Source organism: Protopterus annectens, chromosome 1.part2, assembly GCF_019279795.1.
Source record: "Protopterus annectens isolate FY-2018-M chromosome 1.part2, PAN1.0, whole genome shotgun sequence".
NCBI lineage: Eukaryota > Metazoa > Chordata > Ceratodontiformes > Protopteridae > Protopterus > Protopterus annectens.
Genome location: NC_056727.1, coordinates 129,266,613 through 129,281,808, shown reverse-complemented (window position 1 = coordinate 129,281,808; position 15,196 = coordinate 129,266,613). Strand labels below are relative to the sequence as shown.

The 15,196-nt window shown below is 45.4% G+C and overlaps 1 protein-coding gene across 5 annotated transcripts in view; it reads right to left on the bottom strand.

Moving 5' to 3' along the window:
* The window catches only part of PPP4R3B (protein phosphatase 4 regulatory subunit 3B), a 2,189,617-nt gene that overhangs the window by 1,408,995 nt on the left and 765,426 nt on the right, over nt 1-15,196 (bottom strand). For all 5 annotated transcript variants that reach the window (XM_044055224.1, XM_044055233.1, XM_044055261.1 and 2 more), the window contains one exon: nt 11,353-11,469. In XM_044055224.1, the coding sequence (XP_043911159.1) occupies nt 11,353-11,469 (117 nt within the window). The remainder of the gene's footprint in view (nt 1-11,352; nt 11,470-15,196) is intronic.

Here is a 15,196-nt window from a genome sequence, read left to right as displayed (position 1 = left end):
GGCATAGGACACAAAAAGTTGTTCTGATTTCCTGAAGGACTTTGTTCTGTCCAAATAATAACGTAGCTGCCCATGGATGTCTAAAGTGTGAAGCAGCCTCTCCCCTTTGTTTTGAGGGTTAGGATAAAAGGTAGGTAGGTGTATGGCTTGATTTAAGGCTACCCTGGATACCACTTTTGGCATAAAAGATGGGTTGGTACGAAGGGAAACCCTGTCCTGATGGAAGATGAGGAAGGGCTGCACCGCCATGAGGGCCTGTAGTTCAGAAACCCTACGAGCTGAAGTGATGGCCAGAAGGAAAGCTGTTTTCCAGGACAAATGTTGCAGATCTGTTGAGGCAGCAGGTTCAAAGGGAGGCAATGTTAATTTTTCTAGTATGTAATTAAGGTCCCAGGCTGGTATTGGTTGCTTCCTTGGAGGTCTTATATTCTTAGCCCCTTCTAAGGAACTGTCGTAAGAGTGGGTGAGAGAATAAAGGAGGATCCGTGTTGAATTCTGCAGAAATGGCTGAGGCATGTATTTTTATGGAAGAAAATGAAAGTCCACTGTTCAGCAGTTCAGCTAGGTACTGTAAAACCTGAGGCAAGTTCAATTTTCTAGGGTCCTGGCCTCTTTTCTCATTCCAACAGCAAAACCGCTTCCATTTTGCAGAGTAAGCTTTTCTAGTAGATCGTCTTCTGGCCTCCAAAATGACATCCTGCACCTCCTTGGAGAGTAGGGACTGTTGTGGTGTCAAGGAATTTTCCATGCAACGAGGTTGAGTGTTTTCAGCTGACTGTGAAGAGTTTTGTAGCTGTTCTGAGTCAGTAGGAGAGGCATTAGAGGCAGGGACCAGGGAGGAGTATGTGTTAGGCTCCTCAGGAGTGGATACCAGTGTTGCCTTGGCCAATCTGGAGCAATCAGTATCATCCTCGGTTTGTCTGTTCTTGCTTTCAAAAGCACCTTGGGCAGAAGGGCAGAGGTGGGAATGCATAAACTGTCCATGCTGTCCAACTGAATGAAAGGGCGCCCACTTTCCAGGCCTTTGGATGAAAGGTCCTTGAACAAAACTTTTTCAGTTGATGGTTCCCGTGGGAGGCAAAAAGATCTATGTCTGGCCTCCCCCACGCTTGGATTATCTCTGTAAACACCTGAGGATGTAACTTCCATTCGTGTGGATCTGTCATATTTCTGCTTAGAGTGCCTGCCAGTGTGTTTTCCAGTCCTGGCAAGTACTGTGCTTGAAGTTCGATTTGTCTTTCCAGAGCCAAGTTCCAAAGAGTCATGGCTAGTCTGCACAAGGGGTATGAATGTGTTCCTCCTTGATTGTTTATGTACCACATTACTTTGGTGTTGTCTGTTCTTATCAGTAATTGTCCTGGATGCAGGAAGTCCTTGAAAGCTGTAATTGCATTTATCACTGCTAGCATTTCTTTTTGATTGATGTGAAGGTGCTTTTCCTTTTGGGACCATCTGCCCTGAATGCACCTGTCCTTCATGTGCACCCCCCAGGCGTAATCTGAGGCGTCTGTGGTTATGACTTGTTTTGCTTGAGGCTTGCAGAATGGAAGGCCTGTGTTTACTTGACATGCTTGGGCCCACCATAGAAATTCCTTTTGCAAACATGGAATTATTGGTATAATTGCTTCCAAACTGTGACTGTGTTGAGACCATAGATTTTTTAGGTACCATTGAAGTGTCCTCATATGCAGCTTTGCACATGGGATTAGAAGAATGCAAGATGCCATGAATCCCAGAGCCTGCAGGATTTTCCTTGCAGTAAGCCTGGTACTTTTTGCTAGTGTTTTGAAGTACTGAGATAGTTGTCCTTGCTTTTCTGGCGTAAGATATGCCATCTGGGTGTTTGTGTCCAAGTTGGCACCCAGGAAGGTTATTTTCTGAGATGGTGTTAGTCTTGATTTCTCCTTGTTGATGGTATATCCCAGAGAAAGCAGTAACCGTGTCACATAAGCCAGATGTTCCAGTAGTATGCGTTTGCTGTCCGCTTGGATCGGGCAGTCGTCCAGATAAGGGTAAATTTGTATCCCTTGAAGTCTGCAGTAGGCAATCACTGATGCCAGGCACTTTGTGAATACTCTGGGCGCAGTAGATAAGCCAAAGGGCAATGCAGAGAATTGATAGTGGATTGAACCTGCAAGAAATCTGAGGTATCTTCTGCAGCTTTGTCGGATTGGGACATGCAGGTATGCCTCCTTGAGGTCCAATGTTACCAACCAAAACTCCTTGCACAGCATGGGAAGAAGTTGATGTAATGTGAGCATCTTGAATTTTGGCACGAGTAGGAATGTGTTTAGGATGGATAAGTCCAAAATGGGTCTCCAGTCGGTTCCTTTTCTTGGTACCAGAAAAAGTCTTGAATAAAAACCTTGACCTTGTTGGAGTGTAGGTACCTTTTGTATAGCTCTCATGTTTAGGAGCTTTGAAATTTGCAGTTGTGCCTCTGCCCTTTGATTTTGTGGCAGGTTTGGCATGCCTCTCATTTTTGGAAGAGTGTGAAATTGAAATTTGTAGCCTCTGTTTATAATGTCCAGTATCCATTTGTCTGTTGTGACAATATGCCAATTGCTTGCAAATAATGCTAGTTTCCCTCCCAAAGGTGCTGTCAGCTGAGACTTGCTTGGCATGGAAATGAGGGAGTCATTGGGTTTGCTTCCTGTAATGTTGTGCACTGTCTTCACCACCTCTTGGTGCTGGAGATTGCCATTGTCTGCCTCTATATGATCCTTGCGATTGCCCTCTGCCCCTTGTGCGTCTGTATCTGCCTCTTTGGGGCTTGTCAGTGGCTGGAAAGGACCAGTTTTTTGAAGGCCAATTTCTGCTAAACGTGGTGGTTGGACCTGTAAGAAAGCCTTGACAGTTTGCATAGATTTGGCTTTTTCTTCCATTTTCCGTAGTATGTCCTCAGCATTAGTACCAAATAATACATCCTTTTGTAAAGGAGCATCAAGAAGTTTAGCTTTCACATGATCAGGTAAATTTTGTTCCCTAAGCCAGGCATGCCTGCGAATGACTGATCCTGTGGCAGCCGCTCTACTGGAAGCCTCTAGGGCATCATAACCACATTGTAAGGTGTGTTTACCCACTTGCTCCACTATGCATCATATCCTGTAACTCTTTTAAATCTGGTTGTTCAGGTTGAGACATTTTGTTCCTTAATTGTGATAACAGGTACTGTTGATATTTAATCATATGAAACTGACAGTTTAAAGCCCTCATGGCTAGGGTGGCCGAGGTATATACCTTTTTACCCCACCTTTCTAGAGATCTGGATTCCCTTTCTGCAGGAGTGGATTCTTGGCAGTGGAGGCCTTTAATCCCTTGGGGCCTTGTGAAATGGTTTCAGGGTCAGCATTATGGCCTTTGTAGAGAAATTGGTGAGAGCTGGGTACTCTGTAATACCTATCAGGTTTTACTGGTGCAGGAGGCAGAGAATCAGGGTTAAGGCAAGTCTCCGAATAGACATCATCCAGTACATCCAAAACAGGGGGTATAGCCAGAGGTCTGTGCTGAGGTAACCAAAGAAATTCCCTAAGTCTTTTCTTGGAATCTGAAAAGTCTTGGCCTTCCCAATGGAAGTGTTCCCTCAAAGTGTGCAAGGTTTCCCCAAAAGAAAAAATCCTCAGGAGGGGATACAGAAAGAATGGACTGTTCTGCATTCGAATCCTCAAAAGGGGAGTAAGAGTGTTCCTCTGCATCAGAATGTTCTGATAAAATGGATCCCTGATCAGAAAAGGGAGATTCTTCCTCCACTCTGGGTCTCTTGTCAGGAGGGGGCTGAGAACCTCTGACAAGAGTAATTAAATCCTCAGCCATTTTAAGCATCTGTTTCTTAGGCATGGGTCCAGGAGATGGGCAATGTGCAACAGGCCTCGTGGGATGCCTGGCTGCTTTGGATTTAGTAAAAGCCTTTATTGAAAAAGAAGATGAGGGCCTAAATACACCATGGGTGGAGGTGGACCTGTCCACATTAGTAGGCTCGACATTAGCAGGGGCTTTGGTTGTAGTCTGGGAAAGGACCGAGGACCCAGTGGTCTCAGGTACAGAGAACACCGCCAAAGGAGTGTCGTCGGTAGTCAGGGACTGCAAAGGCGTCTCGCTGAGTACCGGACCACGTGTAGCCTGTTTTGGCGTGGTGTCGGTCCTTTTCCTTGCGTTTTTTGGACAAAACGGTAGTCGGAGTGTCCGACGACATCTTATAATCAAAAGCTTTACCAAAAGTAGTGTTGGGCGAACTCCGCCCGACGCTTGATAGTGCGTTTATTGAAGGTAGCGCAAAAGCGACAGCCCGAGACGTCGTGGTCTGGGCCCAAACAAGGTATGCAACGGGAATGGAAATCCTTATGCGGTATTTGCTTCCCACAAGAAATACAATTATTAACTTTTTCTGACATCGGTCTGAGGCAAGAAAAGTTTCCCCAACGGGGTACTTAGCTTTAAAGACGACTTCGGTTCCAATTTTTTTTCGTAATTCAGGAGCTGGCCGACCGGCACTTGCGAACTGCTTCTGCTTCGGGCACCGCGGCAAAAAAGACTGGAGAACATGGCGTCGGCTGTGTCTTATATACTCTGGCCTTACTGACGTCAGAAGAGTAAGCGACGACAACCGACGCCGGACCAAGACTTTGGAATTCGGCCGACCGAGGGACCGCCTGACGGCTGAAAACCCATCTGTGATTACTGCAGCTGTATGCACGATGAACATCAGACAAATGATATAAAGATTTTCTTATATAAAGATACAAAAGACATGCAATAAGCAAACACTTCACTTTTTCCAAGATTACAGGGGGTTGTGGATGACTGGGAGACGAGATAGGACAGCAAATTATGAATATGACAGTGGAATGGGTTTGTAAGTAGAGAAAAAAACAATCTGCATTCCATGAAAAGCATTACTTAAATATATGGTGAACCCATTAAGTAAAGATGGCAAACTGCAAATGACAACAATCCTGTGTGCAGGAAACGGCAATGGAAACCAACCAAGAAAGATGTGGACTTACTGTAAACTGTAAAACCATAACTTTATTATTAAAACACATTTAAAACAATTCTGATGAAGTTCCAAAACAAAGAATGAAAGCGCTTAATGTGTTATATGTTTTAATAATAAAGTTACGGTATTACAATTACAAGTCCGAAATCAGAAACCAAATGGTGGAGATCGTCCACTCCCACACTCTCATGGCCTTGAGACAGAGGGTAAGAACTGGTTCCTCCTTTTTTGTTGATGTGCCAGACAACAGACATGTTGTCTGACTGAACTGCAATCGTTCACGGGGGAAGAACAGCAAGAAAGGTTTGCAACGCTAAAAGCACTGCCCTCATCTCCAGAACACTGATATGCAATCTGGTCTTGGTCTGGGACCACGTACCTTGGACCGTCCTCCCAAATAGTGCCCCCCTCACCCGAGCTGGAAGGCGTCCGTGGTCACTGTGGCTTGGGCTGTAGGTGTTATGAAGGGTGAACTGCCAAGACTTCTGGCGATTAGAGCTACCAGAAAAGAGACATCTTGCAGGCTCTGCTGATTTGTATTGGATAGTCCATGGGGAGGTCTAACCAAGACCACTGAACTGCAAGGGTCCACTGAAGCAACCGCATGTGAAGACGCTCACAGGGAAGGATTGAAATTGCTGCGGCCATGGAGCCTAGGGCTCGGGGAACATCGCTCGCTGTTGGCATCCTGGGGCCAAGGATCACTGACACATAAGCCTGTAGATTCTGGACCCTGTCCACAGTGAGAAAAACTTGCCCCCTATAAATTCCAAGGTCTGTGTCGGGTTCAAGCAGGACTTGGGAGATGTTGATGGTAATCCCTAGGTTGACTGCAAGATGCAGGAAGGAGTCTCCGGCCATACAAAATAGACGCTTGGTGGCAGTAGCAAGGAGCCAATCGTCTAGGTAAGGAAACACCTGAATTCCCTGAAGCCTCAGGTGAGCCGTTATGATTGCCATAACCTTGGTAAACACCCTGAGGGCTGTGGTGAGACCGAAGGGTACGGCTCTAAACTGGAAATGATTGGCTCCCAGCCGGAAGCAAAGGAATCTCCTGGAGCGTCTGGAAAATTTGATATGGTGGTAAGCGTCCTGGAGGTCTATCGAGCACATCCATTCGCATTCTCGGAGGTAAGGTAGAATGGACTGAAAGGTGACCATCCAGAATGTTTGCTTGGTTACAGACAGGTTCAGGGATGACAGGTCCAATATGGGCCTGAGGTCCCCTGTCTTTTTTGGCACTAAAAAGAACCTGGAGTAAACGCCTAATCCGGACTGATCTGGGGGGACCGGTTAGATGGCCCGATTGCGAAGCAGCTTTGAAATTTCTTGAGCTGCCGCCTCCCTTTGAGCGGGTGGAACATCTGGGAGGCGCTTTGGTTGGATGGGTGGGGCAACGAACAGGATGGAGTAACCTCTGGATATTATTTGGAGAACCCAATGGTCCGTTATAATGGACTCCCAAGTCGTTAGGTGCAATGACAATCTTCCCCCGACTGTCTCCAGAGTAGGACAGTCGGGCAACCCCTCACAGTTGCTGCGTGGGTCTGTCCGGGAAGTTCTCCCTAGACCCAAAGTTCCTCTGCCCCCCTCTGTCTCTGGGGCGGCGTCTGTCTCTTCCCCCTCTGCCACTAGGGGACGAGTTGTCCTGAGAGCCCGGGGGAAACTGAGATTTTCGGAACCACATCTTCTTCTGCCCTCTCTGATTCCTGGAAAAGGATCTTTGAGGGCTAGAGAAACTGACTCCGACAGCAGTCTCTTCCCATCCTTCCCGTGCTGGACCAGGGTGTCACATACTGTCTTCCCGAACAGGGAGGAACCATCAAAGGGAGCATTTGTGAATGACTGTTTGAAGGGGTCCGCGAACTGACCTAGTCTGAGCCAAGCGCGTCACCTCATAGCTACGCCGGTCCCAGCCGCCCTAGCCGCTCCTTCCGTGGCATGGGAAAGACGACGCATGGACGTGTTTGAAACAGACTTTAGAGTCGACATTTTCACCAAGAGCAGCCGCTTGTCCTCTGGCGACAAAGACTCTGAGGGCAACACAGCGAATTCCATAACTAGGTCTCTCTGAAGTCGTATGACGTATCCCAAATAATTCAGCACTCGTATGGAAAATGTCGCTGAAGAAAAGACTCACTTCCCAAATCGATCCACCGTCCTAGACTCCTTGTCCGGACGGTGGACCAAAGAACTTTCCTGTGCCAGTTCTCTCTTGGTGGCAGCTGCAACCACCATAGCATCCACCGTGGATCCCTTGTACCAGGGCTGTCTGTCTGTGGGAGGAGAGAGGACCCTGTCCGGGGCATTTGGGTATTGGCTCTATGGTGTCAGGCTCCTTCCATGCCCACGTGGTAATGAGATCCACTAAAGGATCTGCAGGAGGGGACACCCAGGATGTAGATGGGCCCGTGCCAAAGGCCTCCAGTAATATTGACTCGTCCGTAGAGGGTTTTGGGGGTGACCAACCTCCCCTCTGGCAGAGGATTTCCATGATGTCTCCATAGGAGACATCCTCGGGAGGTGACCTGGGGAACCCTCACCTTTATCCAAGTCAGTATCTTCTGTGAGGAACTCGGGGGAGTCCATGTGCCTCCTCTTACACGAGTGCTTACGGGGACCATCTTCAGTGGGACTCTCTGAAGAGGGCTTGTAAGTCACAGCGGGTTCCACGACGGGATCCACCTGGGGGTCCTCTAGCACGGGCTGTCCCTGGGACAAGTTGATGAGAGTCATGACCAAATCCACGGGAACCTGGGTGGTGTCCAAGGCGATGGGCTGGGGTCTCAATCCTTGGGAGAGAACCCTCTCCACCACATCAAAGGCCGAAGGAGAGCGCACCTTTTTAGCAACCAACAAGGAAGAAGTTCTCCATGGCTCCGCCGTGAGGATCGGGGCCGAGGTCAAGGCAGAAGGTGTTCCGAAGCAATGGCTCGGATCTGACAAAGTCGGAGCCGAAGACACCTCCTTTCCCTCGAATCCGACTCCCCATTCTCGGCCCTGAAAGTTGCTCGGATCCAAGGAACTCAAGGTAATCGCTGGCGTCAAGGCTGGGGGAACTGTCGGCGCTGAACTCCAGGTCGGTTCGAGGAAGGAGAGATTGGATGGAAGAAGGGCATAGAGGTCCCCTCTCCACCATGAGGAGGCGACCGACTCGGATCTGGCTGGTCTATGCGACAACCTCGAAGAAGGCTTCTGGTCCGAGGGCTCAGTTGGCTCCAGGGAGAACCTTGGGGAGTGGAAGAGAGTTGGTGCTGACAACTTTTGTAGGCGGGCTGGGAAAGGGCTCCCGCTCTAGAGACCATTTGTGGTGCCTTTCCCCTCTCTTGTCTTTATCTCGCTTATCCTGTTTGCCTTTAGATTTAGTCCCCATCTCAGAAGGCTTGCACAGGGAGGATGAGTCCCAGCCTGAGGGGGGGAGTTGATCGGCTACTGGAGCCGAGGTCGCCAAGTCCAAGGCAGAAACTGGTAGCAGGCCCTTAGCTACCAGCTTTGTCTTCCTTTCCTTTAATGCCCTAGGGTTGAACCCTGCACACACACTACAAGGCAAAGATAGGTAGGGAACACCCAGGCAAATAACAGAATGTGGCCATCAGCCGGTGAAAGCTTGTGGTCACACTCTGTGCAGTTTTTAAAACTTGGTTTGGCTGCTCAGCCATCATCAAAAACCACTCAGCCAAAACTAAACCCACTAACACACACACACACACACACACACACACACACACACACACTAAGGTCGGGTTACGCCTACACACTACCTCACAAATTCTAACTTTTTAAACTACTTTTTTTTTTTTTTTGAACAGAAAACCGACGAACAACGAAGGGGAGAGGAAAGGGATGAAAAACGACTACACACACACACACACACACACACACACACACTAAATAGATCAGAAAAAGTACCACTTACTACACCCAACTTTGAGCTATAGAGACCACGATGCATACGCATGAAGCGGCAAACGAAATCTGAGTTAAGGTAGGAAATGTGAGGGATTGTGGGTAAGCGGAGGAGCTTGGAACAGATGCTTGAAAAAAATGTTGCCGGCTCGGATCCGATATGGATGATGGATCCGAATACGAATACTCACAGGTTGCAGATAAATGAAGTTAACTACTTCAGATCAGTAGGTTTAACTAAAGATATAGCTGCTGGGCCGGATTAGGGATGTGTATAAAAACTTAAAATTTTAAGAAACTTTATACAATCTGCCTTTTTAGGGGTAGTAGGCTGACTGTCAAGAAAACTGTAGACAGTGACGCACATCATCTAAACTTGACAGTACTAGAAGAATGGGGGAAGATTCTGGAAATTACATCTGTAACAGCGTGTGGTACTTTCTGAGGGACTGAGAAATCTGTGTTCTCCCACCTAAAACACTGGCACATTCTAGAAATAATCTCAAAGAAAGAAGATACTGTGTTCTCATCTAAATCTGAATCAGAAATCTGAGGAGATGACCTGGATGGGGATAGGTGGATAGAATGGTAGCCCTGGATTGAGTTGGATTTTGAGAAATCACCATTGAAGCTCTCTTTTCAGAAAGAGCAAGAGAGGGATTTTGAAGTCAAGTGGGTGACCGTGCTAAGTCCAAAGAGACTAAGTACCAATGGACCCTTCTCGTGTGTATTCTGGCAAAGGGCAACATAGGTACAGTGGCTAACATGTAGCTCAAGAGTTCTTAGGATTTCTATTGCTGAAGCCAAACCCAGGGAAGCAGGGACTGGAAGTAGGTGGACATAAATACGACCTTCTCTAGAGGGACAAGGGGTGTCATTGAGAGACTGTTTATCCTGCACAGCAAAAAAAGACATAACCAAGGGAGGGGATCAGAGGAGACTTTCTGGGTTGATAAATGCAAAAGTCACTGAAAAAAATGCTCTGTACCACGCTTAAAAAGTTTCACCATATTTCAGAGCACAAATGTGAAAAATTCATCCTCCTGCTACAACTGTCTTCTGTAAGGGTCTGTGCCCAGGGCCTAAAACAGCCAATCCAGAACAAATACAGAATTGCAGCAAATCTGCTCCTTTAAAGGAAGCAAAACAAGCAAGTCCAGCCTTATTTCCTACCTTAAAGAAAAAAAATGCCATCTGCCTTATGTAATGTTGCCACCTCAGTAAATCATAAGAAAAGGAGGAAACTGTTTGACTCCTTGGAGATTTCAGATTCCAGCACCCTGCAAAATGCATCCAGGATCCATGTTCAACCTCTGCTTTATCACATTAAAAAAAAGATCTTCCCTTTAGTGAAAGGTGTCTTTTAATACCCTTTCTTAAAACAAAAAAATCTACAGGCATATTTGTCCATACGAACTACTATACATTTTCCTTAGTTTTTTTTTTTTTTTTTTTTTAAGTTACAAAGAACCACAATTAACATCCGTGACCTTTACTCTTCTTGGCTCTCTGGTTTTGGAAAGTTAAATTTTTGACTCAAACAATGCTTTTTTTTTTCTTCTTCCTAATCTAATAAAGCAATATGTTATGTATCAAAATTTTAGCATTTATGAAGACATAAATTGACAAAGAGCTATACACTAAAACAATGTAATGACCATTTAATTTAGCATTGCTGGTTTTATCAAAATAGGGCAAAGTTTTTAATAACAGATTTTGACAAGGGCATTTTGTAAACTACTAGACAAGTATCCGCGGTGGTGGTGCTGCGGTAGCATTGTCACCTCACAGTAAGACGCTGTCAGATTCGACTCTCACAGCGTCTTCTGCATGGAGACATGCGTGAATGGGCGTACCTTTGTTGAAGGTTGTGCGTCAGGGCTGGCAACTCGGTACGTAAAAATCAACTGCCAATAATTAGCGGACTGGAGTTTCTCTGTGGTGACCCCTAACCAGGAAAAGCCGAAAGTCACAACAACTAGACAAGTATCTCTTGTAATCAAATGCCGACCAGTTATCTTGAAAAAAACTCAAAACTGACGCTCAGTTCTAGGCAGACAAAAAAAAATAATGCAGATCGGTAATATATGCTACTCAACCTCAATCCAAGTAGCAAGGCAGATGGACAAATCACCCACATACATAAGCATTATCAAGGATGTGATTTCTAACTTGTTGGTTGAAAAAATTGTTTAACCTGTCCAACCGAATATGGGCAGTAGTCCAAAGAATGCTAACTGCTGCTAGAACATCTCAGCAGGTTTTTAAGAAACATTGCCAAAGGGAGACAAGAAAGTACAGTAGTTTAAAATAGCATGAAACACAAAACTAGTTTCTATGCTGTCAAGGAAGTACCCTACTATGCTTATAACTTTGCAAAATGACAGTTATGACTTACAAGCCTACAACAGGCATTTTTTTGAGGAAAACTAAAAGCCATAGATACTTACATAGTCACTTTGCTGAGCTTCCTGCATGACAAATTCCCTTACCATGGACGGACTAAATTCTACTAGATATGAAAAAATATCTGTAGCTGCAGATCTGACCTGAATATCGTCCATACCCTGTCAAAAGAAAAGTTTAACCATTACTAAGCATACTCTATTAATAGTTGTTTAAAAGTAATAGACTACATAGCATACATTGCTTAAAATGTGTAGTTTCATCTTCTGCAATTTGAAACCAGTACCATTATAAAACAAATAAAATAACTATTACTGCACATCTCCAAAGAGGACTACTGCTACATTCTAGACAGGTGATTGGTGTTGAAGTGAGCTAAAAGTTAAATACTGTCTTGTGACACAATAATGGGAGGGATCTCACGCTCACCCATTTTTCCTGCAAGATGCTTTTGGACATGCACAACAGCAAGAACCTTGGACATGCACAACAGCAAGAACCAACATGATTGTTAAAAGTCTCGAGAAAAGGATAATGCACATAAAGTAGTTGCAACCAGAAATATACTCTTGTTATGCTATCTAACTGAGCCACACTACTTTATTTAAAGGAGCACATTTTAAAGATTCCACTTAAACAAAATCCTGTGTGCTGGAATAATTAAGCTGCCCCCAAAAAAGGTGGCAAAAAGGCAATAGTCTATTTTAATGCAATACAAAAGCACACTTCATACCATGCCACTTTTAACTGCAGGAGGCCTCCACCAACTGTGGAAGATCATTCTAGTGTAACACTAGTTCTTATTGCTTGCTGCCATCAAAAGGAAAGTACAGTTGTGTACACTTACCATAAATATAGATGTTTGAGTGTATTCACTGTTGCAGTCATTACATTTGGGTAATCCTGCTGGCAGGTTGCCCTCAGTCGGCCTGAATTCCAAAGTCTTCGGTCCTGCGTCGGTTGCTGTCGCCCCTTCCCTGACGTCATGTCGTCAGGGGTATAAAATAAGCAGCCAACGCCATTTTCTTCAGTTCTTCTTGCCCAAGAGGTCAGGTGCCCCTAAAAGGGTAGGCAGAATTTATAAATATATAAAAATACATGCACCCATATAAAATTTACCTTCATCTACCAGCAAAATCACCACATAGGTTGTATAAATCAGAGAAGGAAAGATAAGTTCCAGCAGAAAAAAGGGGGATGGCGGGTGGGTAACCTGGACTGCAACAGTGAATACACTCAAACATCTACATTTATGGTAAGTGTACACAACTGTACCATGTTCTTCATGTTTCACTGTTGCAGTCATTACATTTGGGTAGAGTCCAAAAGCTATGGCTGGGAGGCTGGAGCTAAACAGCATTAGGAGCGGCTATGAGGCCCTGCAGAACTGCAGTGGCAAAGCCTGCCCTGGATTTAGAGTAGAGTGGCAGATGATAGTGCTTTGAAAAGGTGTGCACTGAACTCCAAGTAGCAGCTTCTAAAATGTCTTTGGTTGGTACTCCCCTGAGGAAGGCTGCTGAAGTGGCTGCAGCTCTGGTTGAATGAGGCTTAATGCCCTTAGGCACTGGCTTGCCATGCTGTGAACAGCAGAAACTAATGCAGTGGCCTATCCACTTTGAAATAGTCTGCTTTGAGATAGCCTTTCCTTGTGATCCTGCAGCATATGCCACTAGTAATTGCTCTGTTTTCCTGAAACTTTTGGTTCCATCCAAGTAGAATCTAAGCTGTGTACGTCCAAAGAATGCAGAATTCTCTCCCCTTGTTCTGTGTATTTGGATAAAAAGTTGGCAGATGAATAGTTTGGTTAAGAGCCACACTGGAAACCACCTTAGGCATAAATGTTGGGTTTGTCCTCAAAGAAACCCTGTTTGGATAAAAAATGATAAAAGGTTCCACAGCCATGAGTGCCTGCAGCTCTGAAACTCATATTGCAGAAGTTATTGATAGGAGCAGAGCTGTTTTCCAAGATAAAAATTTTATATCAGCAGTAGCAGCTGGCTCAAAAGGAAGCAGTGTGAGTTTTTCCAAGACATAGTTGAGGTCCCATGCAGGTATTTGTGATCTCCTTGGAGGCCTTAAAGTTTTGGCTCCTCTGAGGTACTGCCTTAACAAAGGATGAGAAAAGATTGGTGGCTTTGTATTGTAATGAGCCGAAATGGCAGAGGCATGAATTTTAATTGATGAAAAAGATAGGCCTTTGTCCAACATCTCAGTTAAGTATTGCAACATCTGAGGAATATTTGGTATAGCTGTATCAGTTCCTTGTGCCTGGTTCCAAGCTCAGAATCTCTTCCATTTTCCAGCATAAGATTTTCTAGTACTAGGCCTTCTGGCTTCCAAAATGACATCTATCACAGCTTTAGTGAGAGGTGTGTTTTGTATGACTACATTATCCGCCATGCTGCCAGGTTTAAGGTCCTGAGTTGGCTGTGCAGGATCTGATTGTTTTGCTGAGACAGTAGATGAGGTATCTGAGGTAAGGTCCAAGCTGGGCATTGAGACAAGTTCTTTAGGATTGGATACCATTACTGGCGGGGGCCAGTCTGGTGCAATCAGTATCATCTTTGGCTTCTCCTGTCTGACCTTTAGGAGTACTTTGGGGAGGAGAGGCAGTGGCGGAAAGGCATATACTGACAGGTTTTTCCAGCTGAAAGATAAGGCGTCCACTTTCCATGCTTGTCTGTGATAAGTCCTTGTGCAGAATCTTTTTAGTTAGTAGTTGTGAGGGGAGGCAAATAGATCTAAATCCGGGCATCCCCATTTCCTTGTCATCATGTTGAAGACTTGTGGATCCAGCTGCCACTCGTGGGGATCCATGAGGTTTCTGCTTAGTTCGTCTGCCAGAGTATTTATCTTTCCTGGCAGGAATTATGCCTGCAGATGCATTTGGTAAGTCAATGCTGTGTCCTACAAAGTCATGGCTAGTCTACAAAGGGGGTAGGAATGTGTGCTCCCCTGCTTGTTTATATACCACATGACCGTGGTGTTGTCGGCCTTTATCAGTAGTTGCCCCGGATGAAGTAGGTTCTTGAAGGCTGTCAGGGCATTTTGAACAGCTAGCATCTCTTTTTGATTGATATGTAGATGCATTTGGGTTGAGGACCATGTGCCCTGAATGCATCTTCCTGCCATATGGGCCCCCCAGGCATAATCTGATGCATCTGTTGTTAGTGCCTGCCTGGCTGGCAGTAATGTGAATGGCTGTCCCTTGTTCTGGTGACAAGCCTTCGCCCACCATCGAAACTCCTGTTGCAGGCAGGGGATGAGAGTAATCATTGTTTCCAGGCTGTGGCAATGTTGAGTCCAAACACTTTTTAGGTACCACTGAAGTTTCCTCATATGCAGTCTTGCATATGGAATTAGTAGGATGCATGATGCCATGAAGCCCAAAGCCTGCAGAATTTTTCTTGCAGATAACTGGGCCTTTGTTGCCAAAATTTTGAAATACGTAGTCAGTTGCCTTAGTTTGTCTGGCGTGAGATAAGCCATCTGGGCAGTTGTATTTAAGCTTGCACCCAGGAATATTATCTCTTTGAGAGGGTACTAGTTTTGATTTCTTTTCATTGACTGTGTACCCTAGGCATGTTAGAAGTTTTTTCACAAATGCCAGATGTTGTAGAACAATGTCCTTGTTCTCTGCTTGAATTAAACAGTCATCCAAGTAAGGATAAATTTGCATTCCTCTTTGTCTGCAGAATGCAATTACTGGTGCCAGGCACTTTATAAAGACCCTGAGCACAGTAGATAAGCCAAAAGGGCAGAGCAGAGAATTGGTAATGTATTGCGCCAGCCTTGAATCTGAGGTATCTTCTGCATGATTGTCTGATTGGAACATGCGGGTATGCCTCTTTTAGGTCTAAAGTTACAAGACGAGCATTCTTGCCCAGC